Below are 24,398 nucleotides of genomic sequence, written 5' to 3' on the forward strand. Positions count from 1 at the left end.
ATTTATTTCATTTTAAATGCCCTATAAATACTCCACTCAACCCTTTACTTTCCTTTAATTCCCATAATTATTGCTTTATATCATTTTAAATACCCTATAACTACTTCACTCAGCCTTTATTTCCTTTTAAATTACTTATAATTGCAACATTCAGCCTTTATTTTGCTTGTAATTTTCCTATAATTGTGACCATTCATCCTTATTTTCCTTGAAGTTCTCTGTAATTGCTTACAATAAAATAAGTAATTATAACATTTTGAGACTATATGACATAGTTTCTAAGTACAACTAGACTTAGTAATAAAGAAGATGATACTATCTTTGATTTAGTTATAGTTATATTTGTTTTTACAAAGTATTATATTGTTATAAATATACTCATATATATAATATATATTAAAATTTTAGGTTCCGTGAGGCACCTAAGCTGGGCTATCCATTGGACGCCTTGGCCACGCCCCCACCTTTTAATACATTGCTAACAAGAGGAGATTGTGGAAAGATGTGGAACAACTAATTAATAACGGTTTGATGATTCTACGCGGATTAAAATTCTACTGTAAGAACGAACAAATCACATAATAATTTACGAACTAATCACATTACATTACATTTTAAAGTGGGGTAAACTACCAATTCACGGAATAATATAAGTAATACATGAAAAAAAATACCTATCTGGATGGTGGCAACTGCAACAATTAAATATTCGAGGCCTTCCCATTAAAATATCTTTTCAGTTTTCACTCATCAAGAATATGCTTATGGTTGGTTGTTTTGCTCCAAAAAATAATTTGTGGGTCATCCATTCTCCAAAGTTAACTTTAAAGTTTCTATCTTACTGGTCCTTTCAAATGAATTCTTCCAGCAGCATGGGTTCCGCTCATCTCCGCAAGAATCCCATAGCCTGGTAGGCATTATTGAGAGTATTATCAGCTATACCTGCAGCTGTCTTAGCACCTTCTGCCAAAATTCCATCCAAATAAGCTGAGTCAGAAATGATTTCCTCGTAGCGAACCTGCAAAAGCAGAAAATATATCTTTGACGAACAATACAAAGGTGCAGACATAAAGCAGATTACGAAATATACACACACGAAGAAATATAACCAGACTTGATGCATAACAATTAACAACAATCACTACTATATTCCCTGCCAACTCATTCACATAAATTTGCAGTTGTGCATCCCTTGCAATAAAATCCATTTCCTAATAACTAAAAGCCAATCGTGTCAGGAGTATAGCTGAGTCGGGGTTAATGATTGTCGCTTAAAAAGCATAAACATGCCTTTGGAAGTACATGGAGATTTTTGTTTTCAATTTATGAAGAGATGGGAAAACAGGAAACTACATACCTGCACAGATGGTTCACATAAAGCATAGAATCAAACACCTAATGCATGATGGCAGTTCCAACCCAAACTATGAAAAACATTAAGCATGCACTATCACTAGTGTAGAAGGATAATATATGCACTGTACCAACCAATAGAAAGAAAACGAGCTCCCATCAATAGGCATAATAATGCATATTAACCGTCCTGAAAACATGACCGATCAAAAAGGATGAGAAGTGGATATTGAAACCTGGATAGGATGCAGATGATCAATCAACGCATCAGATAGGACTGATTTGAAAGTGCCCCAGTTCATGTCTCGGCATTCTTGTGCAACTTCCTGCAACAATAAAGGTTTACCACGGTAAGATATCTCAAACCTCCTAGTAATGTTCTTTCTTTTTGTTTTTGGAGAAATAACAGTAATTTTCTTAACTAACAAGTTGTCAGTCATTTCCATATGGTACTCAAATTTTCACGAGCAGAAGTTTATGTATATGCATCTATGTATAATCAAAGGCATTAACCTAATGAAAACTCAAATGAAATTTATTACCTCTTTTGTCTTTTCCGAAACGAGCTGATATATTGACAGAAGGTTGTTGCACTCAGGCCTTTCAGGATTATCAAATTCCATACTACAAGAATTACCATATGAAACAAAAAACAACATAGATTAGTTTATCAGACCTATCAATAAACAAATAACAAAACAGAACTATGACTCCAACACTACATTAATATCAATGAAGGATAACATCTAAAGACAAGCTTGAAGTGATGAGGATAGGTATTCACCCTGAAAATGAGTCAGTCTTGCACCTCTTTATTTTGTTTGATATGACCTACAGAACAATGAAGACAGTTAGATCAAGTTGATGAGAAAACTAAAACAAAACTGGAATAGAATAGGAAACGAAAAATAGGAGGCCTAACGAACTTTCCATGAGAAAGATAAATTTGTGTTTCTCACATCTTTTGGGTCCAGAAGATTGATTCGGGACTGGTCAGAAGGTGCAGATTTGGACATCTATGACAATGAAACCAAAAATGTCAGTAAGCATAAGAAGAAGACTCTTCTTCATATAACTGATGATAATACTTAGAAGTTAAAGCATACTTAACACATGCCTACAAATAGGTGGGAACTAGTCATAAGAGTCCAATTAGGGAATAGCTGGAATTTCGATCATGTGTTCCGTTTACCCTACATTTTTTAATTCTGATATTCAAGGATCTCATTCTTACATACTACTTTGAGATGTTATGATAATAATAGTAACAAGGCAAACGGAAATTGTAAGATGATGAATTTGTTCATATCGTCAAGTAATTGGTATACTTTAGAAACTTATGTTACACAATTATATTGGTCATTTGAAAAATCTGTACAAAAAGAAATTATAGCAGGATATAATATGGGAGTATTTGGAAGTCCTCGTTTCTATTTTCCATTCTTCTACTGGAAAGCATTGAAAACTATAAAAACAAATCCCTATCACATCCCTTTAGTACTTCAAGTGGTTTTGGTAGATGGTCTTAACATTTTTTCCTGCAATTTTTTTACTCATTTTCTCCTTTGATGCTACAAAAATATATGTATTTTCACCACAATAACATAATAATTTAAGCAGAAAATAATATAAATTATACTGCACTATGTAATTATATGAGAACTCAAAACGTAGATCACCTTGGAAAGACCATCAGTTAGGGACATCACTCGAGCTCCAACTGGTGGTATAAGAGCCTCAGGAACCTAATAAAGAAAGGGCATTTGTATTACTTATGTTATTGATGAGCTCAAGTTAAGGGCTATCAACAACAACAAAATAAATAAATAAATAAATAAATCTACCTTAAAAATCGAACCACCTCGCCTGCAACAACATATAAATATTAAGGGTCAAGTTCTACACAGAGACTTTTGGTAAAGAAGTCAATGCAGAGATAGGGTGAACACGTTAAACGGATATTTGTAAGTTTAAGTTGTGCTATAGCTTCTCACCCTCCCAATTTTTTCCATTTCCTTCCTCCAAATAAATGATTAACACGCTCAGCCAGTTCACGTGTCAACTCCAAATGTTGCTTTTGATCTTCACCAACTGGGACAAAGTCAGACTACAGAAGCATGCAGGGAAATATAAGAATAACATATAGTTTAATGATTAATCTACCATACGCATAGTGCAACAAGTGCACAAAAAAGCACTGCTTTAAGTGCTCCAGATTATTATACCTCCTTACTCGCAATTCAATTCTTACCTGATATAAAATTTTATATCCTTTATAGAGCTGCAAGTTTTGAAGTTTACCTGATATAAAAGAATATCAGAAGCCATCAAAACAGGGTAAGTCAAAAGACCAACACCAACATTTTCGTCCCCCTACAATAGCCAAAACAAAACAACGCGATTTACTTCAAGTGTAGATAGTAACATGTAAGCATCTGTAATGATAACCAATTTGAAGCTATTTCTATGAAGAAACCCAATTTGAAATGTAATGCACATTAGTAGTGACAAATGACAATCTACACAGCATGGTACAAGGCATATGTCAAACTACAAAGTTAAGAACAGGGTGAGACCGATAAAGACAATGGACAACAATTATAAGTATGTATTATATGTAAGGCATGTCATCATTGAAAGCACTTTTCAGTTGATTAGATACAGAACCATGATGGAGCTTTCGTACAGCTAAAAACGCACCGCCTTGCGTGATTTCTCTTTAAACTGAATCATTCTGTTTAGCCAACCGACAGGTGTGACTGAACTTAAAAGCCACATCATTTCTGCATGGGCACGAACATGAGACTGCACAAAGACAGACGCCTGCACATACAAATCATAAGTAAAATATTCAGCAAAAGTACAATCTTCTAAACAACAGCACAAAGGACTAAAAGTTGACTAGACCTTGGAGGTATCCACTCCACATGCCAAATAAAGAGCTGCTGTATCCCTCGTTGCCTTGGATAGTTGTTGTGCATCATACGGTAATGTAATCTGTAAGCAAAAACTTTGAAACATTAAAGATAAACTCATTATTCCTATCCCTTCTATAAGAAGGAAAACAAACCCTGACCCTCAATCTTTCTCTATAAATTCAAATATCTACAAATGTTGAACCAAAAAGCAGGACACTTTGGCGAATGAATTTGAAAATTCAAGTCTTAACAACGTGAATGCTTTAGAGAGAGAAAGAATAGAGAAAAAAGATAGAACTTTACAGTTCTCACAGCCACAACCCAAAAAGGAAGACAATGCATGCTGTTCTATTTGTTTAAATTTATGAGCAGCAAGTTATTTCTGTGGATGCTACATAGAATGTTGCAAAAAACATACATCAATGGATAAAAAGAGGGAATGATTCTGCTCTAACTATGGCACCATGTGCAGAAGTAACCAAAATGGAAATTAAAAAAAAAGTTAAAATAACTGGAAAGCCATACCGCATGAAGGTCCACAATAAAAAAGAGAGTATCGTATGTATTCTGCAACAAAATAAGAGTCATTGCATATTAGCTTACCATATAGTGTATATATACAATATGCAAAGCAATATTTTCCAAAGCAATCAATTTGGTGCTACCTGTAGCAAAATCCAGTTTCTTATGGCGCCAAGATAATTTCCTAGGTGGATTGAACCCGTCGGTTGGACTCCAGACACTATCCTCTTCCTATAAATCAAAGATCCAATGAGATTGAATATAAATCCGATTAGTACTGGATATATTTGTTAACTACAGGCCCTTGAGCATGCCTGAAAAACAAAACTACTTCAAATTACATCAGTGAAGAATTTGGCATCAATGCAAACAAGAAAGTATACATAAGCATGCTTAAACTTAATAGTGCATGGAACTTACATACTATTAACGAAATTGAAACAAACAAAAGAATGTGAATTTTTTCTAAGAAACAACAATTGAAATACAATTGCACTCATTTGAAGCTGTACATGGATTTAAGCAAGGGTTTAGTCGCCGCTGCGGGATTCACACTCTCAACACCATCTCTTTTAAAAAAAAAACACTCTCAACACCATCAAACAGATGAAAACCCATGAGTGTGTAAATCGAAAAGCCAAAAACTTTGAACATTAAAGAAGTAAAATCCTCAATCTGTAACCACAATGCACATAACCAACAATCAAATAATAGTAAGGATTACTTTACAGAGCTGGGAGAAGTCTCCGGAGCAGCGGGCTGCGAGAGCGAAACGCTGCAGCAGCACCGAAAACCGCTGGCGTTTCGCGCGCTTTGATGCCGAATCTGCGGAATTGAAGTATGCGCTTTCCATTGCCGGATTCGAAATCCACCAGCACACCTGCTTCAAGAAAAATCATCACTTGAAAGTGCGAATGAACAGTAGAAGAGGAAATTGAAGAGAGAGAGAGAGAGAGAGAGTACAGGGAAGATGCGAGGCGAGGAGAAGAGGCGGTGGAGACGGTGAGGAAGTGGGAGAGGACTAGGCGACCCATGATGGCCTTTCCTTTGATTTTCGCGGCTTCGAAAATTTTATCCGGCGAGCTGTTTTCTATGGGGGCCACAACCAACTGCTGATAAGAGGGTTTAACGGCTGCCAGACGAAATTTCAGAGAGACCCACTGACGGCGTGACCAGGTTAACGGGGATTCTTTCATTTTTTACGAAAATTAATGTTTTTTTGGCCCTATATTTTTAACAAATGATATTATTCTCAGATTAAGGGGTAGTTTGGGAGTAAGGTGTTAAAAAAAAACATCTATAGAAAAAAGCTAGGAGGGGTTTAGGTGTTTGGTAAACTGAAAAAAAAAACTTATTTTGGAAGCTGCTGTAAGAATAAGCTGAAATCAAAGGAAAAAGCTGAAGCTGCTATTTGTAGCTTTGGAAAACTGGTTTTTTTTCAAAGCACACAGAGCTACAGTACTCCTTTAATGAAAAGATCCACTATCAGACTGTTTTTTTTTCCAAAAACATTTTTACAAAAAAGTTTACCAAACACTTTGCTAATTTATTTCACAGCCGCTTATTCTCACAGCACAACCGTTTATTCTTACAACAGTTTTTTTTTAAGTACAACAATACCAAACCAGCCCTAACAACAACATTGTTTAAATTCGTTTTTAATAAAAATTAAATTTTTTTATTTACGAAAAAAATATAAATAGACCGTCATACTAAATATTATGTGGGTGACACGTCGGCACCGACGGCGTGAAGAAAAAAAGTGTTCAAGATCAGTGAAGCAGCTTAACTGGGAATTTCAGAAGAGTGGGAGAAAAAGACATAGTCGCTCCAAACTTCTCAATTCTTCCAAGCAAAAAACCCTAACGAGCCAAACCCAATTCCCACAGTGCGATAGAGATGGACTACGATCGAATTCTGGCGCGAGAGCAGCGGCAGATGGAGGAGATCCGGCAACTCGATCTCGAAGAACTGCAGGTCGAAGAGGTCGACGACGACTCTTCCGGCGACGACCGCGACGCTACGTAATCATCATTTCCCCCATTTCTCCTCTAACTCGTCAGAATTTCAATTTGTTTGATTAATTTGGGAACTAGGGTTTCGAATTTTTTATGTGACGAGTAGCAAACTCAATTTTGGTATTTTATGTTTTTATTTGAATTTTCGTCATATCAGTGTTGTTAGTTGATTATATATAATTTGTTACACTTTTTTTTATACATATAGTGTGATCAATACATTATTTTGGAATTTTCCATGAGGAATAACAGTCTGATTGAGATGAAATTTTGTGTTTTTATTTGATTATCCCATTGATTTGTTGTTTGAGAGAAGTGGTCGCCGCACGTCCGATGATTATGCCTTCGATACCTGTTTGGCTTCGTTGCATACGTATCTTGGTGGTAGGCATTTGGTCTTTTACTTCCATTTTTATACTTATTTGTTCCCAATTTTCCATTCAAAGTGTTGATGTTTAGTTACACTTTAATTGAAACAGAGGTTGAAGACACTCATCACAGGGTGGCTTTTCTTGATGGGGGCGCCGTCTTGAAGCTCCCTATTTTCTATCTCGAAGGTACTATCATTTTGCATTTGATTGATAAATGATTTCAAACCTCGGTTTCTCCTCTTGGTAGCTGTTGAATATGCTTGGCATTTTAGCATAACTGCATTAGCCACAGGTAGCCATGTGGTGCAAAGTCGTATAGCCATTTTGGCAGTGAAGAAATTTTTTTTAAGGAAAAAACTGAACGTACGATGGAATAATAGGAGGTTGAGAGACAGTTAGATCACTAGCATATTGTAAGCACAGAGCAATCATTTTCGAGATTATTGTTAGATGATAAAAAAGAAAGACTGTCATTTGAATGCTCTATATCAATAAAATTGTTCTGGACAGATGTTATCATGTTACAAGAGCCTTTTTTTCTTAACGTCATTGTGTCTTAAGTATTTAGTTGCTTGGTAAAATTATCTAAAAAAATCAATAGAATCAAGTAACTGCTAGCCCTAAACCTTTTTTTTTTTTTTCCTAATGAGCAAGTGGAATGAATGAGAAATAGAAGAGAATCAAAGTGAAGCCTGCTGTTGGTCTTGTTTTTGTTATCATTTTCCTCATATTCTTTTATGTTTGTATAAAGTATAAACTACTTTTTTTATGTTAAAGAGAACTTGGTTTTATCTAATATGCAGGAGTTGTCCTCTTCCCAGAAGCAACCCTTCCCTTAAGAGTTATTCAACCGAATTTTGTACTATCTATTGAGAGAGCACTAACCCAAGTTGATGCTCCTTATACCATTGGCGTGGTAGGTGAACTCCTTGTGACAAGTAATGACTTGTTTTGCCCCTGCATTGGATTTCATTATGTATTGTTTCATTGTACTTTACCCTGAAATTTTTTGTTCAGATTCGGGTATTCAGAGATCCTGATAATGGAAGAATAAGGTTTGCGAATGTTGGGACAACCGCAGAGGTATATTAAGTGTATTCTACTGCTCATAAGTAGAAACTGTTAAGTTGTGTCACCTATGCTATTTCATTTATAACTGCTGGGTTAATCAACTATTTATATTTCTTTTTTATAGATTCGGCAATATCGGCGATTAGAAGATGGCTCACTGAATGTGGTAACTCGTGGCCAACAGAGATTTCGTCTAAGACGCCGTTGGATTGATGTGGAAGGAGCGGTTAGAATTTTTTTATGTTTGAGAGAGATGTTCATTTGGTAACCTTTTGTTTTTATTTGGTCATATTCATATATTTAGTGTCTTACTTGGTGTGAAATTTTCATCTGTCAGCCATGTGGAGAAGTCCAAATCATCCAGGAAGATATACCATTGAGGGCCCCACGGGATGCATTCGGAGATTTGGCACCATTTAGTAATCCAAGAGGCCATAATTTCTCAGTTAAACTGCCTTTAAATGATTCTCGTGCAGAGTCAAATGGATCTATGGATGTGGACAATGATGCAGAGACAAATTCGGATGAAAGCTTTGAGAGTGCATTGTCATTGACTGAGAGAGAAGTTCACCAATCTGCAATTGGTTCCTATTCTGGATCTGATACAATGGAAGAATCAACAACTTCAAGCAGTGATGATGAGAAATCACATTTACAATTGCAATCAAAAGACTCTGATTCTTCAGATTCATTGCATTCATGCCCTGAGATTAGTAATGCTGATTTGGCAAGCAGTTCCATGTCAGACATGCAATCCTGCAAACAGAAAGAGCCAAATAAATGTTGGAGAAATACGGACTTAAATCAGTTTCGTAGAGTTCCAAGAGCATTCTGGCCCCATTGGGTATACCGCATGTACGACTCCTATTGTCTTGCTCAAAGAGCAGCAGGTATTTGACTTTTACTTTGGGTTCACACCTGATGTTTGAAAAGTTGTGATCCTTAATATGTTAGAAGATATTACCACTGTCTAGAACTAAAAATGAAAAAGGATCAGGCAGTTACATATTAAGTTTTATATGTTATTATTAACTGAAAACATTTCGTTGCAGTTTCTTGATTAATTTTATAATGGATGTGAAACAATCTTAGAATTATTAGAATTGTTTGAAACAATCTTAGAATTGCTTGTGTGCTGTCATGTTTGAGGATTCAGCTTTACAGAGTTTTGTCAATTTCTGGTATTGCAGATATGTGGAAAGAGATAGTTGGGGCACCAAGCATGGATCGTCTTGTGAAGAAGCCTGATCTTTTGTCATTTTATATCGCTAGTAAAATCCCCGTCTCAGAATCCACAAGGCAGGAGCTTTTGGAGATTGATGGCATTTCATATAGGTTGCGTAGAGAAATTGAGTTGCTTCAGAGTTTTGATCTTATTCGGTGTAAAACATGTCAGGTACTGTACTTACTTCAGAACACTGCACGTGTGCTTGCATTCAAAAGTACATATCCTTTACCCGTTGTGTGTTTTATTTACTCATGTTTTGGGTATACAATGCAGACTATCATTGCCAGGCGGAGTAATATGCTGGTGATGTCAAGTGAAGGTCCTCTTGGTGCTTACGTGAACCCAGGTGGCCACGTTCATGAGATAATGACTTTCTACAAAGCAAATGGCTTGGCACTTATAGGACCACCAACGAGTGAATACAGCTGGTTTCCTGGGTATGGACTTGTACCTTAATATTCTTCAGATTCTCTGATCAATTTACTATTTTGAAGAACGCCAATTCTTGTGCATTTTCATCAACTTTTTAGTACACTGATCGTCATTAAGGCCACTGATTAGTGTGTCTTGATTTGGCCCCTTAATGGTTTTCAAGTACATACTAATAAACTTCTTTAGAGTCTACGTGTGAAAAGAGAATTATAGGGATTCGAAGCTATCCATCTCACAATATGTTGGAAGTTCGTAATTTTTAAAACAAACAAAAAAAAAAAAAGGTATATCATGATCATATTTTATAGGGAACTTTAACGAAAAGCACCCGGTACTGTTCACTTTAACGAAAAACCACATTTTAACACTAAAAAGTCAATCCTGTTACTATTCACTTTACCCTTTATTTTGTCCTTATCATTAAAACTCAAAGTTTTCAAGCCCTTTTCATTAGTTTTCCTTATTTTATATGGAACGACTAGAACTTATCAGGTATGAATTAAATCGTTTTCTAGCTGCAATGATAGCAAATTTAAGCCAAATGTTTGATTATATTATTCACACCCTTTGGATATCTCTGGCATTTCTGTCACTTTATAGCAAGTTAGTTTAAGATAGGCTTCGTAAAAGCTTGATCATTCTCTGATTTGAATGTGACATAAGAATTGTAGTATTATGGAGTTGCTAAGTTGCGAGTTTGCTCGGTATTGCAGGTATGCGTGGACAATAACAAACTGTGCGGGCTGCGAAACCCATATGGGTTGGCTCTTTACAGCCACAAAAAAGAATTTGAAGCCGAAATATTTTTGGGGGATTCGAAGTTCCCAAGTTTCTGATGACCTGCACTAGTAAGTCTAATATGTCTCAAATTTGTAATTGCTTCTCTGAATTTTCATGTTACCGTGTAACGAATACGATTTGTATAGCCCCTTCTGCCTATCTGTGAATTATTCGATGTAAAACTTGATGAGGTTGCCGAGTATTGCATGTGGGATAAGTATTTTCATTCTGAGCTCAGTCAGGCATTTAGTTTTCCAGTTGAAAGCATGCTGCAACTTGCACTCGGTAAAGAAAATTGTTCCTCAAAAAACGGAGTTCTTGTTCTAAAAGACAAGGGCCCGTCTGGAAGCGACTCCCAAAGGGCCAGAATCACTTCCGAGGAAAGCACTTATCCCATAAAGTCACGTAACAGTGGTGCTCTTCTCAGAAGTGATTCTGACAATCTCAAAAGTTGTTTTGGTATCATGATATTAAAATTGATGTTATATAAAACTTGAGCCTTCAAAGAACAGGTACAATCGATTTTTGCTTTTTTTTTTTTTTTTTTGGCAAAACGAAAATTACAATCTTTCTAGTGGAGTAAAGATAGGACCAAACTGAATACAAATTATTTGTGGGAAAAAAATGGTAGTTGATAGAAGTTGCAGGCTGCGAACACTGCGTATTCAACGGTAGCTTCTGTAGCGCGGGCTGTACATGCAACTCTCGGCATACTTGACGAGATCCTTGGGTCGAGGCAGATTAGAAGCCAGACCTGAAAACCAAATCGAATACGAGCTTCAGTAAATTGTGTTACTAGACAGTGCTTGTTCCGAGTATGACTTGTGAGAAAGAAACTCACCGAGTTCATAGACCTTAGCAGCGACTTTAGCAGCAATGTTGGCTGATATCTTTCTGATGTTGGTAAATGGTGGGTAGATCAATCCTTTGGCGTAGTGTTCCTCGGAAACTTGCATAGCCAGAGCTTCAGCTGTTGCGAAATCAAAATGATGAGAGGATTTTCACAAATAACAAAGATGAGCGTTGATTTGAAACTTGTCGTTCGAGTACTTACAGGCTGCCAGAAGCATGTCATCGTGTACGCGAATGGCACCAGCCATGATCAATCCCAAGCCAAAACCGGGGAATATGTAGGCATTGTTTGCCTGAATGACATGGTTAGGGGAAAGTAAGATCCTATTGTCTTCAAACGAAGAGAGTGATTCACAACAAAAAGTTACTTGAGCTGGAAGGTACAAACCTGGCCAGGCACTAGGAGTTTGTTCTCGTATTCGACAGGGTCAAATGGGCTTCCACTACCGAAAATTGCTCGACCCTTCGTATGAGAAAAACGATATGATTGTTAAACAGGGTTCTGCTGGTTTATATAGCCGCATTATAACCCAAACGAAACTTAGAGAAAAGAGGAAGGGAAGGAAAGAAAGAGCGTATTGATTACCTTGGTCCATGTGTAAGCTTCTTCAGCAGTACACTCAGCTTGCGATGTTGGGTTGGAAAGAGCAAGGATAAGTGGTTTCTGCATGCCAATCACCAGATCAATGTCACTTGCGTTGATCATCGTATATGAGAGAGAGAGAGAGAGAGAGAGAGAGAGAGAGAGAGAGAGAGAGAGAGAGAGAGAGAGAGTGAGTGAGAGAGAGTGAACCTCATTCAAGGATGCCATGGTCTCAACAACGTCCTTCGTGAATTGTTTTCCCACACCAGATGTTCCGATCAGCACTGTTGGCTTGATTGCCTGATGAATTAGGGAATGTGTAAGATAACAGGAGGAGAAACTATTGAAAGATATTGTGATATTAAAGTATATTTCGCACCTTCACGGCATCTACAAGTTGCTTTATGGGTTCATGATCATGAGCCCAAGGCTGCTTAAAGTGTTGAAGTGATCCTAGGCGAGATTTAACAATCAATCCCTGCAACGAATATGTTTCCCCAGTTAAAACCAAAGCCAACATATAAGAACAGGAAAAGAAAACTAAGTAAACGCTTATAATCGAAAGGAAGAATTCAATCAGATTTTAAGTACCTTAGAATCCACAAGCCAAATCTTCTTGCGGGCTTCTTCCAATGGAGCGCCGGTCTGCCAAGATGTAGACACATAGTTAAACACAAATTCTTAACCAAAGAAACTGTTTTCGGGGAGAGGAGGCAGAGTTGAGGTAAGCAAGTTAATACCTTTTTTGATATCTCAAGAGCTATAAGCTCTGCTATACCGGTTCCAGCCTTCAGTAGCCAAGAAGGAAAAGTTAAAAACAGCATCCAAAAACCAGTGCATTTTATGAACATACAGACTCTCAGCCTGAGTAGTTTTCGAGCCTCACCTCTCCAGCACCAAGAAATAAGAAAGTATGGTCACCTAATGTTCCGCCAAGTAATTTCAAGGAAGCGATGAGCCCTGCTAAGACCACAGATGCTGTTCCCTGAACCAAATTGAAGGAAAATAGTTTGTAAACATCCTGGAAGCAAGATTACTAACTGTGAAAAGAATGTCTAATGTGTTACCTGAATGTCATCATTGAAGACAAGGTGAGTCTTGCTGTATTTAGACAGCAGTTCAAATGCATTGTGGTTTGCAAAATCTTCGAACTACAGAAGAAACAAGTAACAGATAGCAAACAATATTCAGAGAATGACGAAACCAGAAGGACAGAACTCAGAATTTCCATAAACTGAATAACATGAAAGATTAGAAAGACTTCTACCTACCTGAACTAGGACTTTCTCTCCGTAGTTCTGCTTAACTGCAGTCATGAATTCTTCGAGAAGCTCTGCATATTCCTATATCATAAAGGTAAAAGACCACCTCAATTTTACAGACTGTGTATTTCACATAGTTAAAACTTGAAACAACTGTGAAAGTAAAACACAAGATACAAGGTGAAAAAAAAAACAATATTTAACCTGTCCAGTTGCTCTCCTTTGCTTTAGCCCAATGTAAAACTCATCATTCAGCAACTTCTCGTTGTTTGTGCCAACATCGATGGTTATAGGCAAGCACTGTAAACAAAAACACAGATTTTAAACTTGCTGGAAGTATAGGCAAAAATTTCTGTTGCTTGTGTTGTTGAACTCAAAGAAAGGGGGCAGCAGTGTGGAGATGCTTACGGCTGAAGGAGGAACTCCTCCGAGTGCAGTATACAAAGAGAGCTTTCCAACAGGAATCCCCATGCCCTGAAAAATTTCGGAACATTCATGTCAATTAAGGTGACAGTGATTCAACCAAAGACAAAGGTAACAATTCCAAGCGAAATATGTACATGCGTTAAACGGAACAGTTCCAACATAGTATATACACATAACGACTGAGTAGAATCTGCATCAAATACCTGGCAGCCAAGATCCCCGAGCCCCAAAATACGCTCACCATCAGTCACGACAATAACTTGAATACCCCTCTGTGGCCAGTTCTTTAGTACTTCAAGGATCTTTCCCCTGAAAAATTTTATCGTTCAATATATGCTTGACAGGTATGCAACTAATCATGAGAGATGAAGTAAAAACGTTATCAGATGGTCGTACTTCTCTTTCAAACTGATATAAAGACCCTGTGGATGCCTGAAAATGCTCCCATATTTTTGGCAAGCCTCACCAACTGTTGGCGTGTACACGACAGGAAGCAGCTCCTCAACATTATCAATCAAAAGCTTATAAAACAGTCCTTCATTTCTCTCCTGCGTAATAAAACAAGAACGATGCCAGAAAAATAAGCGAAAATTAATGCCAACGAACCTGTTTGATAACAGTTGCAATTTACAATGATCCACTGGTATAAAGCTTGTAAAGCAATAAATTACCTGAAGATCCATCATTGCAATGTACCTATGCAACGGAACTTCATATTGGCGAAGATTTTGCATCAACTTCTTCTCCTGATGAGCGAAATTATGACACGAAGTTTAGCCGAAGATGAAACAACGAAAAGGAATCATTGAAAATGAAAGAAAAGGATGAAAATGAAGTTTGAGGAAAGGTCGTTTTGCAAACCTGAAGCTCCTGAGTCAGGACGGCTGGAGGCAGAAGGCCGCGCAAGTAATGCGCATCTCTCTCCTTCTCTGTGAAGGCAAGTCCTTTGTTGTAGTGCGGATCACGCAGCAATGTGTATCCACTGTAACATATTTAGATTGCAGAAGATGCATTAAAAAATAAATCAAATTCTGCATTTCCAACTTTCTGGGAATTGATTCATTAACTAGAAACATGGTTTCAGCAAGTATGGAATGAAAAGAGAAAACCATTTTAAAGCTAAGTTTTTTTTAATTCCAGCATACTCTTAACGTAATCTAAACTACGGAAAGAGAGATTCGAACTTGATCCAAAGTGGATAGCTTGGGAAACTTAGAAAAGGAGAAAATCATAAAATCAGATTATCTCAAATAACCAAACAAGAAAAGAATAAAAAAGGCGATCCCTAGCCAATAAAGCTCCCGCCTTGCGAGGGTTACGTAGTCTTACTATTACTTTGCAAAGAAGCTTTTTCCATGACTCGAACCTGTGACCTTTCGGTCACAAAGAAGCAACATTTTCGTTGCGCCAAGGCTCACCCTCGTACCAAGAAAAGAATAATTTGGAAAATTTTCTGACTGAAACTAAACATAGTTTGATTAAATAAAACAATTAAAAAAGGTTCAGCCATTTGATACTTGCTGGAAAATTAACTAAAATGAGCCTCAAAGCACAAAATTTCCTGGGAAAAGGAGGAGGGAAATTTAGACAAAACTACAATAAAATTAGAACTTGCATAGGACAAAAAAAAAAAGGAATTATGCACTCAATTGCAGACAAAAATTCATAACATGGAAAAAAGAAGCTGTGTGTGTATGTTACCTAGCAACCGAGGCAGTCCATGGTGTGAGAACCTGATCTTCCGTGGCACAATCCTCACCGTACACGTCCTCAATACCTCCACCAAAGCCAACCTTACTTTCCACATCCACCACTGAGTGGCCACCACCGTTCCTTATCTCCTCCACTACGCTCCCCATCAAAGCTCCGACCTTTTTCCGATCTCTAAATCCAAAACCCACCAATATCCTTCTCTGCAAAACGCAATGCAGTCCTCCAATGAAACCCAGAAAATAAAAACAACCCAGAAAACAGGCAAAAGATGCAGACTTTCTTGTGTTTTGCAAAACAGGAACCCAAAACCTGCGTTTTATAGGAGTATAAAAGGTGGGATTTGGGTCTTACTCCCTTTGTGGAATTACAGAGGGTTTTTGAAAATAAGGTAGGCTTCGTTGTCAAAGAGAAGAACAGGGTCTACCAACGTGTGCTGCATTATTCAACTAAGCATGCCATAATAATAATAAAAAATTCAACATATTTTGATAATTTTTTAAAGGGGTGTGTATATACCAGAAAACTGTGTCTCTTCAGCGACATCATATTGGAGGGGTCTGCCAAATATTACTATGTCTCCTCCTTCTCCACAGACTTTGTAGGCAGAGAAAAGTGGATTCCTTTCTTCCCAATCAAATCCATTTTTTTCGATAAAAAAAAATAATTATCCTTCCTTTTTTATATGAAAACAAAATTATAACACGTCAAATTATACAGCTTACAACCACACCTCAAACTCATTTCATTGCTAAATTCTCACTAAACAATAAAGTAATGATTTATTTGACTAACACACTCTTTAATACAGGTGATTCTATGATATGATATAATGATAATTAAACACTACATAAGTAGAAATTACACAATAACAAGATGCCTATATATACTTAATAAATCATCAACCAAAAAAGCTCTGATCACTGTCGACGAAATGATTTTTGACATCATGTTTGTTCGATACGTAATTTGATCAACTACTAAATTAGGATTTTGTTAGGGCTGCTTTTAGCTTTTGTTGGTGAATATCATTAGTTGAACGCTAATATAAAGTAACGAGAGTTACCTTTGTGCACAACTAATTTGTCCCAACTACTCATTTAATTTATTAATTCCCACCATATAATTATTATTATTATAATTATCATTTTGGTTGTGCTTCCAAAAACAAAATTGCATTATTTTGATTGATTTTTTCCATTTAATTTCATGTGCTATCAATTCTGCATCTTCAATGTTGGCTGGGACCAAACGAGATCCCACCATTTTTGTGAAATCGCAGCCACTAACAAAATCAATATCTTTTGGCAGCCACTAACCCTTTTTTCCTTGTCACTTATTATATTTACAATTTGTGATTTTTATTATATAAAAGTTCTCTCTCTCTATATACACACAAATCAACGGAATCCACTAAATTAGTGGATTTGTGTCATTGAAATTTGACTCAATGGCTGCAGTTATTATAACTTTTAAAGCGGCCTTTGTTTGTAGTTGTTAGATCAAATTTCAATGGCACAAATCCACTGATTTGGTAGATTAGGAGAAAGTGATATGGAGAGGATCCCTTTCCCAAATCAACTGATTTCCCATATGAGAAATTTGACCCTACTACAATATGTTATTTTTCAAACGTCACGTTCGTGTTAACACATGGCCTTATATTTGACCTAACCACATAATTAGCTGTGACAAGTTGTTTCATAGAAACTTAAGCGTTACATGTCCTACAAAGATATTTGCTATGATCAATTGTGCGTGGATACGTCATAAACGCGTTTGATTCTCATATGAAGTTTGCAACTCACATGAGTTAATTGTCAGAAACTGGTCATCCGTGACTACTATTGATTGATTTGGCTCCTATCAACTGACAACAACTTACATGGAATTCATTTACTATTACGTGGCATTTTGATCCAATAGTACATTGTCATATGAAGAAAATTTTACACATAACAATACATTATTGGACAAAAAAAAAATCCCGTAACTGTGAATCCATTCAATATAAGTCATTCTCCTACTACTTTACCATAACGCTCGTCACTTTTTCTTCATGATTTGATCACCATATGCCATTATTTTCTCCGCGTAATGTCTACTTTCTTCAACCTTTTTCATTCCTTAAATTTTTCATTTTCAAACAAGATTTAGAATCATTCAACAAAAGGAAAAAAATTTACTTTATCGAAATTGAGTGAGTCTTGGTAGTAGTTAAATTACTCCTCTTTAAAAGAAAGAGAAAAATACTTTCCAGCGTTCTTTGTGGGTAAATGAGAAAAGAATTTCTCGTATTCATACGGAGAATAAATGTTATATAATGTAAATGTGGCAAATCAACTCATTAAACTGTTAATGAATACTTGTTAAAATCTGCTTAATTTGATATTATCGTAATGTAAATATGAGGTTGTGGTGATAATGATGTGGGATGAAATCAAACTAAATGGGTATTTATGAGTACCTATTAACAATTCAATTAGTTGATTTGCTATATCTAATATAATGTATACTTGCCACTTAGTACTAAAGTCTGGTGGTATTCTTGTTTACTTGTAAGTAAGAGGTTTTAGGTTCGATTCTCACCAAATGTGAATTTGAATCGCATTATTGCTAGCTCATTGTAAGACTTAACTACTTTCTAACCCCCCTTTAGCGTAGATAATATCGTTTGTTAATATATATATATATATAATGTATCACCTGATGTGTTATAATATAATTAAATGATATATATATTTTTTGCTTAGATATAATATTATGGGAAAACAAATACTATTGTTACCGAAAAAAAAAGAATATTATTGAAAACAAATACGCATAATATAATTTGAGTGAAAGAATAATATCACGGTGTTCTAGGTTTTTTTTTTAAAAAAAGAAAATGAATTAGCTGGTGGTTTCGTCACGGCAGTCTATCCTTCTAGAGACTGGGAGGACTCACACAGACATTTCAATCTTCCCATGGCCATCATCATGCGATTGACTAACAATAGAAATCGAACATAGGACGTACCGCGTGAAATATAGATCTAAAATTCATCCCCAACTACTAGTTAAGTCTAAAATTCTTTGTGCAAGTGGGTGAATATGTTATGCGTGTATATAACTATATGTAGACATTTGCGTTCTGACTTTCTGAGGTGGTGACTGGTGAAGCTATATCTGTATGAAGTCCACGTCAAGCTGTCGTGCCTTTGGACCAAAGCTCGTAATCGTGAACGACGAGCACCTTCATTTGTGGAGTTTGACCGAGACCTGAATTTTAATTATTTAATTAAGTTATTTGCTTATTTGTTTTTATCATATGCCGTACTCATGCAATCATTTGCAAATCACATTTGAAGAATCTCATTTTAACAAGAAATTACTGTATTGTATTTGTCCAGTAGAGTGTAATCAGTACACTTAAAAATGCGTATTATAACATAAAGTCTCGTTTTGTGTTTCGAATTGACTTGGTTTTGATAACTAACTAGTTTTAATGAATTTTGAACGACGAGATGTACGTTAACTTGCATATTTTATCCAAATTGAAGATGGAAAATAGATTAATTATGAATAAAGCTGATCCTGTGAGTCCATTTTAGTGAGGATTAGGAGTGCCGAATGTTTTTAATGCATCTTTTACCTTATAACATAAGCAAATGAGTTTTTTTTTTTTTGATAAATTAAGTTCTCATTCTTATTTTGTCTACTTCATTGATTAAAACTTTATTCATTTTCAAATTTTAATCAAAATCATTCAGTTTTAATAAACGTCATTAATTATTCAAAAACAAAATATTTACATGTCAAGATAATTAAGTTTTATTTTTAAATATATTCATTTAGTGTTAGAAACGTTACATTTGATATATTATATTTATGGCTAAACTTTTTATCTTCTAGTTTGTACCCATTTTTAATTTGCAACCATTTTTTAAATTGTACCAATTTTCTTTTAAATTTTAATTTGTACCCATATATTAATTTCTTTTTGTCCCTTATTTTTTTAAACTTTTATTTGTACTCATAATTTTTTTAACCTTTTATTTGTACCCATAATTTATTTATAATGTACCCATTTTTTTTTTAACAAATGTACCACTTATTATATGTAAAATGTATCCCTATTTTTTTTTGTAAGTACCATTTGTTATGTAAAATGTACCCATTTTTTAATGTAAAATCTATTTATTTTTTAATCTAAAATGTACCATTGTTTTTTTTAATATAAAATGTGCCCAATGTTTTCTATATAGAAATGTACCCACGTTTTTATGTAAATGAATCAATTTTTTATATGTAAAATGTAGCCAATTTTATTATATAAATGTACTTATTTTATAAAAATAAAAAAAAATCCCATTTTTTAAATAATTTAGAATACGCCCATAAGCAATTATATTTTTTTTATCAAAACCCATAAGTAATTTGTATTATTGCATCTCTTTTATTATTATATCATTTATGTAGTAGGATAGGGACTTTAATCAAAAATAAAAAATCTAAACTAACCCTTTTTTTTAATTCAACATTTATTGAATCTAATGATTTATTCAAATCAAATTAATTATAAACATCAAACGAGGCATATATTTATTATAACACCACGTGATTATGGAGAGATTTTTCTTGTACTCAAAACATGAGTTAGTTACTACATGTCATCATACAAGTAGAGAAATACTAAAAAATATATTATCATCTCCACTTGTATAATGATCTATAATGTACCGACTCACATTCTGAACACACAAAAAAAATATTTCGTGATTATGATACAGTCTGATCCAAAACCGACTGCGCACTTGAGAACCCAAGTTGGTAACACCGGCAAGTATGAACATAGAAAATCCTTTTATTTTCACATATACCTACTCCAACACGTAAAAATATGACTTAGACTGCTAATTTTGGGTCACTCGTGACTTGATCAGTCCGTCGTTCAAAGATCAAAAGTTTTTTTTTTCTTTTTCTTTTTGAAGCAGGTCAAAAGTTTTATGCTGCATGAGAATATTGTACCCACTCCAATCTCTACGGTTTGAAGCTGCTCCAAGTCGTTGTGTAAATTCCAATCAAAATAAAAAAATTGTTGTGACATATGTTCTTATCAATATGACGTGATTGTGTAAATCCTAAGTGGAGATAAAGTAGGAATCATTTGGGATCTATAAAATCTTTCCTAATATACTTTGTATTACTTGGAGAGCAAGTTTATCTCCTCCTTATTACTATAAATAAATGCACAAGGACTAGGGAATTAACACACAATTCCTTAAGTCTATTCTCAATCTCTCTCTCTTCCCTTTGACGCACCTCTCTACTAAATATAGGCCGCAACACGTTATCAGCACGCTCTTCATGATGTGCTAAAGAGAATTTATTTGTCTTCAATCATGGGAGTATTACGTTTCAATTATTTTTAATTGGTTAAATTTTGATTTTATTGAATTCATATACTTTTGTTGATTCAATTTATTTTTCTTCTTACGTTGAACATGATACAAGCTTGAAGATGAAAGCCAAAAATTGAAGAAAGAACTCCTACAAACCTGTTCACAACGAAATCCAAGTTCTTCTAAAACAACGGTGTTTATCTCGATATTTTTTTCAGCCTTGATTGCATGAACCTTCACCATAATGCATGACCAAATTTTACGCTTTACGAATTTTAAATTCTACATATATTGTTTATGCATTATATCCATAATATTGCTATTATGTGAATTGAATATGTGTGAATAAGGAAGAAAAAGGAAAGAAAAAAGAATGTTGAAACCCTAGTATTCGTATTGGGCTTGAAAACCTAGTCTGTCTTTGACTAGGCCTTGATTTCATATGACCAGCGTGCATCATGCACTGAGCCAAGCCGGCTCCAATTTGGGCCTAGAAACATGACAAATCTGTTTGGTCCGACCCAAAAGCCTAGCGCTTGAGTACCCAACTCGCATTGGAGCCGCGCCAAGCCGTTCACTGTTCCAAACTCCCTGAGATTAGATCGCCGTCTAGATGGCCTGCAGCCTACCTCACCATCGATTTTTACCAGAACACGGTGAAATCGATTTTTCTCAGGTTGTCTCGTGGCTCATTCCGACGACTGGCAGTCGTCCCTCAATCCCACATCGTCGTTCCCGATGAGAGCCCGTCGAGTTTTCCTTCGAAATCTCAATGAAGTTCGAGATTTCTTACTCCCCAGATATTTGGAACCCTTCCCCATCGAAACCCTATTCGATTTTGTTCGAAAATCGTTCCTTGTCTCGCTGACAGCAGCACACCCAGTTCGACCCTCAGCCCACATTTTAGGCCTAACTTGGTTCATATTTTTTTGGGCCCTTAATCCTTTGGGCCAGGTCTTGGCAGCAGACCCAACAAAAAAAAAATCAAAAGTGGCGGTAAGCCCAGTTTGGTTTTCCCACCTGTTTTGTGCCTTTTCCAACCCACTCGTTTTCTCCCAATGGACCTGTAGTCCAATCCATGTGTGAGAAAAATATTTTTCTTTTCGGGCCTATTTATTTTAGCCCATATGAAACCTTAAACCTTATTATCGGGATTTAGTTTTTGCTTTTTCTTTCTTAATCCATACTTGGGTTTGAGTTTTGTTAACCCAACTTTTCTCGCTGGCCCTCAACCCAACCAATTAAAATAATATTTTTGGACTTGAAACTCCATACTTTTAAGGCCGTTACCCTAAACTTTCACACAAAGGGTCTCGAAGCTACCCACTATTAATATATTTGTTTTCTTTTGCTTTATATATTATGTCTTGTATATATTGCGTTTGTCTGCAGGTATTACGAACCTAGAGTTCATACTTCCGAACCCGAAGTTTCGGAAAAGTGCCATAGAAACCTGAAGTTCCTTAACGTGCAACACTCATGTTAAGACCCGAAATTTTCCATGCTTAAATCCGTTTAAACCAAACCATGTCTTAGAACCTAAATGTTCTAAATTTGATGTTTATGGAAATTTTATTTCCTTAAACACCAATCACATTCTTGTTTCCGCCATTCAGCGTATTGTCGAACCGTAACAAGTTCGATTTCACTGATTTGGAAGTTTTCGAATAAGAAACTACTTTATGTGGATACAAGACGTGACACCCTGCTTGACTATGACTAATTGTGAAATCATTGTAGCTAGTTATGGTGTGGAAAAGCTGAATAAGCATCCGCCATGATCTTTATTTAAAGGTTTATGTCTGAAGCATATCAAATGGAAGTACCTCACTACCGAGGACTCCATGGCTTTTCAACTCGTTATGGACCGTTTCCAATCATGCAAAGATAAATTCTTGCCTGAAGCAAAACATGATTGAAACCTTTACGTCCATGAATAGGTACAATTCTGAAGTTTATATCCGATCGAATTTTGACTGGAAGAAAACCTTTCTCGTCCACCTAAAAACTTAAAAGGATAGTATTCCCGAACCTCAACCCTGCAAAATCTAATTCCTTTTTGACGGAACAGATCATTGGTTATGCACTTGTATGTGCCTCTACCAATATTGTTGAGGAGTACTATTCCCATAGTCAATTTGTGAGACTAATTTTGCTCCACCTAACATACTTGAAAGAGCGAAATTTGACATGGAAGGCCTATTGGCCGAACCCCCTTGTCTTTTTGGTTTATTTTGTGAATAATTTATTCTATTCTCGGATTTAAGATTGGTGTTTGAATGTCATTATTGTTCTCGAATAAGAGTTAATTAACGAAATTACCACATGTTAACTCATGCTTAGGTATGTTTTATGGGGAAGTTAGTTGTCTGGTTCTATACTAACTTTATACCTAATCATCCCCTGACAACCTTTTAGACTTATCCAACCTGATTGTGGGGCATGGCATTGTCCTATATTGTCAAATGGTACTAATTTTACCATAAAGGGAAGCCTTATACTCATTCGTTCCGGAAGAACGCCCTTTTTGAGCTTTAAGGATCTTCGAGAGTATTATTACCATATTAAAACCAATGTAGAAAATGTAGTAAAATTCCTTGGCATATTACCATATTGCACTTCCTATGAATATAGCCAAATGCATATTCTAGAGAAGATGGAACGCTTAACGAGTGGATTACACCCATTCAGGCCTACTATGTGGCCGGCCAGAAGCCCGCGATTCCTAAGGATTTTTCGCTATGAATGTACGTTTGGGATATCTAGGATGGTCTGTGATGTGTCGTTTTGGACATCATTTTACCAGAAGTAAAGACATTATACCTAGACGCGTATCATACCTTAGCACCCTCTATCTTTCTACAAAGGATTAAAGAATGGGACATTAGTGGACTGATTCAACCACCCTACAAACCATTTAGATACTTTATAGTATTGGTTGATGCTTCTACACGTTGGTCACACTTGTGGCTGTTGTCCACAAATTGCATTCTCCACACTGGTAGCTCAGATTAACAAGCTTAGGGCTCACCACCCTGATTATCTAATCAAATTTATTTGATTTGATAAGTTGGAGAATTTACATCGAAAACTTTAACTTTTGATGGATATTGCATGTCGGTTGGGTTTTGAAGTTGAACATCCAGTCCCATGTTCATACCCAGAATGACCCAGCAGAAGCATTCATTAAACGCCTTCAAATGATTGCGTGATCAATTGGTCATACGTACCAAGTTCTTAATCTCTACTTAGGGCCATACAATATTGCAAGCAACCATGTTGGTCAGCCTGAGGGCCGTCACGACCCAACCTTATAAGCACGTGTCAGTTGGTTACTAGATTCAAACCTGACATATCGAATCTGCGCATCTTTGGTTGTGTGGTCTATGTGCCATTTTGCGCCGCCCTTACGCACAAAAGAAAAATGAGTCCTCAGAGAATGATGGAAATTTATGTCGGTTATGATTCTCCTTCTAATATTCGCTACT

At 35.9% G+C, this 24,398-nt stretch overlaps 3 protein-coding genes across 8 annotated transcripts; 1 reads left to right on the top strand and 2 right to left on the bottom strand.

The window, feature by feature from the left end:
• Positions 1-585: 585 nt before the first annotated feature.
• Positions 586-5,988, bottom strand: LOC103431315 (tryptophan--tRNA ligase, chloroplastic/mitochondrial). 3 transcript variants are annotated; one of them, XM_070813629.1, is made up of 15 exons: positions 5,757-5,988; positions 5,518-5,673; positions 4,937-5,024; positions 4,797-4,838; positions 4,261-4,350; positions 4,054-4,176; positions 3,655-3,726; positions 3,348-3,460; positions 3,198-3,219; positions 3,033-3,098; positions 2,313-2,369; positions 2,138-2,184; positions 1,896-1,977; positions 1,590-1,679; positions 586-963 (listed from the first exon to the last, which is right to left on the bottom strand). In XM_070813629.1, exons 1-15 carry the CDS (start codon positions 5,825-5,827, stop codon positions 937-939), a joined length of 1,146 nt encoding a protein of 381 aa, XP_070669730.1. In that variant the 5' UTR covers positions 5,828-5,988; the 3' UTR covers positions 586-936. The 3 variants fall into 3 exon arrangements, with proteins under 3 accessions (XP_070669730.1, XP_008367683.2, XP_017186678.2); XM_008369461.4 differs by having other exon boundaries at positions 586-1,018; positions 5,757-5,940; XM_017331189.3 differs by having other exon boundaries at positions 586-1,018; positions 5,518-5,676; positions 5,757-5,937.
• A 523-nt stretch (positions 5,989-6,511) lies between these two features.
• Positions 6,512-10,930, top strand: LOC103431314 (uncharacterized). Its single transcript, XM_008369460.4, has 10 exons — positions 6,512-6,817; positions 7,128-7,195; positions 7,291-7,368; positions 7,986-8,098; positions 8,200-8,265; positions 8,378-8,479; positions 8,591-9,143; positions 9,444-9,649; positions 9,755-9,918; positions 10,627-10,930. The coding sequence occupies exons 1-10, from the start codon at positions 6,693-6,695 to the stop codon at positions 10,760-10,762; spliced, it is 1,611 nt and encodes a 536-aa protein (XP_008367682.2). The 5' UTR covers positions 6,512-6,692; the 3' UTR covers positions 10,763-10,930.
• Positions 10,931-11,158: 228 nt separating this feature from the next.
• Positions 11,159-16,567, bottom strand: LOC103424699 (NADP-dependent malic enzyme). Of its 4 annotated transcripts, XM_070813630.1 has the most exons (21): positions 16,433-16,533; positions 16,046-16,202; positions 15,518-15,729; positions 14,678-14,798; positions 14,488-14,562; positions 14,213-14,364; positions 14,020-14,125; positions 13,799-13,864; positions 13,595-13,690; positions 13,400-13,471; positions 13,196-13,279; positions 13,015-13,113; positions 12,869-12,916; positions 12,720-12,773; positions 12,508-12,606; positions 12,339-12,428; positions 12,132-12,209; positions 11,934-12,008; positions 11,748-11,838; positions 11,535-11,663; positions 11,159-11,447 (listed from the first exon to the last, which is right to left on the bottom strand). In XM_070813630.1, exons 2-21 carry the CDS (start codon positions 16,073-16,075, stop codon positions 11,359-11,361), a joined length of 1,866 nt encoding a protein of 621 aa, XP_070669731.1. In that variant the 5' UTR covers positions 16,076-16,202; positions 16,433-16,533; the 3' UTR covers positions 11,159-11,358. The 4 variants fall into 4 exon arrangements, with proteins under 4 accessions (XP_070669731.1, XP_008361018.2, XP_070669733.1 ...); XM_008362796.4 differs by having other exon boundaries at positions 16,046-16,567; XM_070813632.1 differs by lacking the exons at positions 16,046-16,202; positions 16,433-16,533 and adding an exon at positions 15,881-15,957.
• Positions 16,568-24,398: the final 7,831 nt, after the last annotated feature.

Source organism: Malus domestica, chromosome 15 (genome assembly GCF_042453785.1).
Source record: "Malus domestica chromosome 15, GDT2T_hap1".
Taxonomy (NCBI): Eukaryota; Viridiplantae; Streptophyta; class Magnoliopsida; order Rosales; family Rosaceae; genus Malus; species Malus domestica.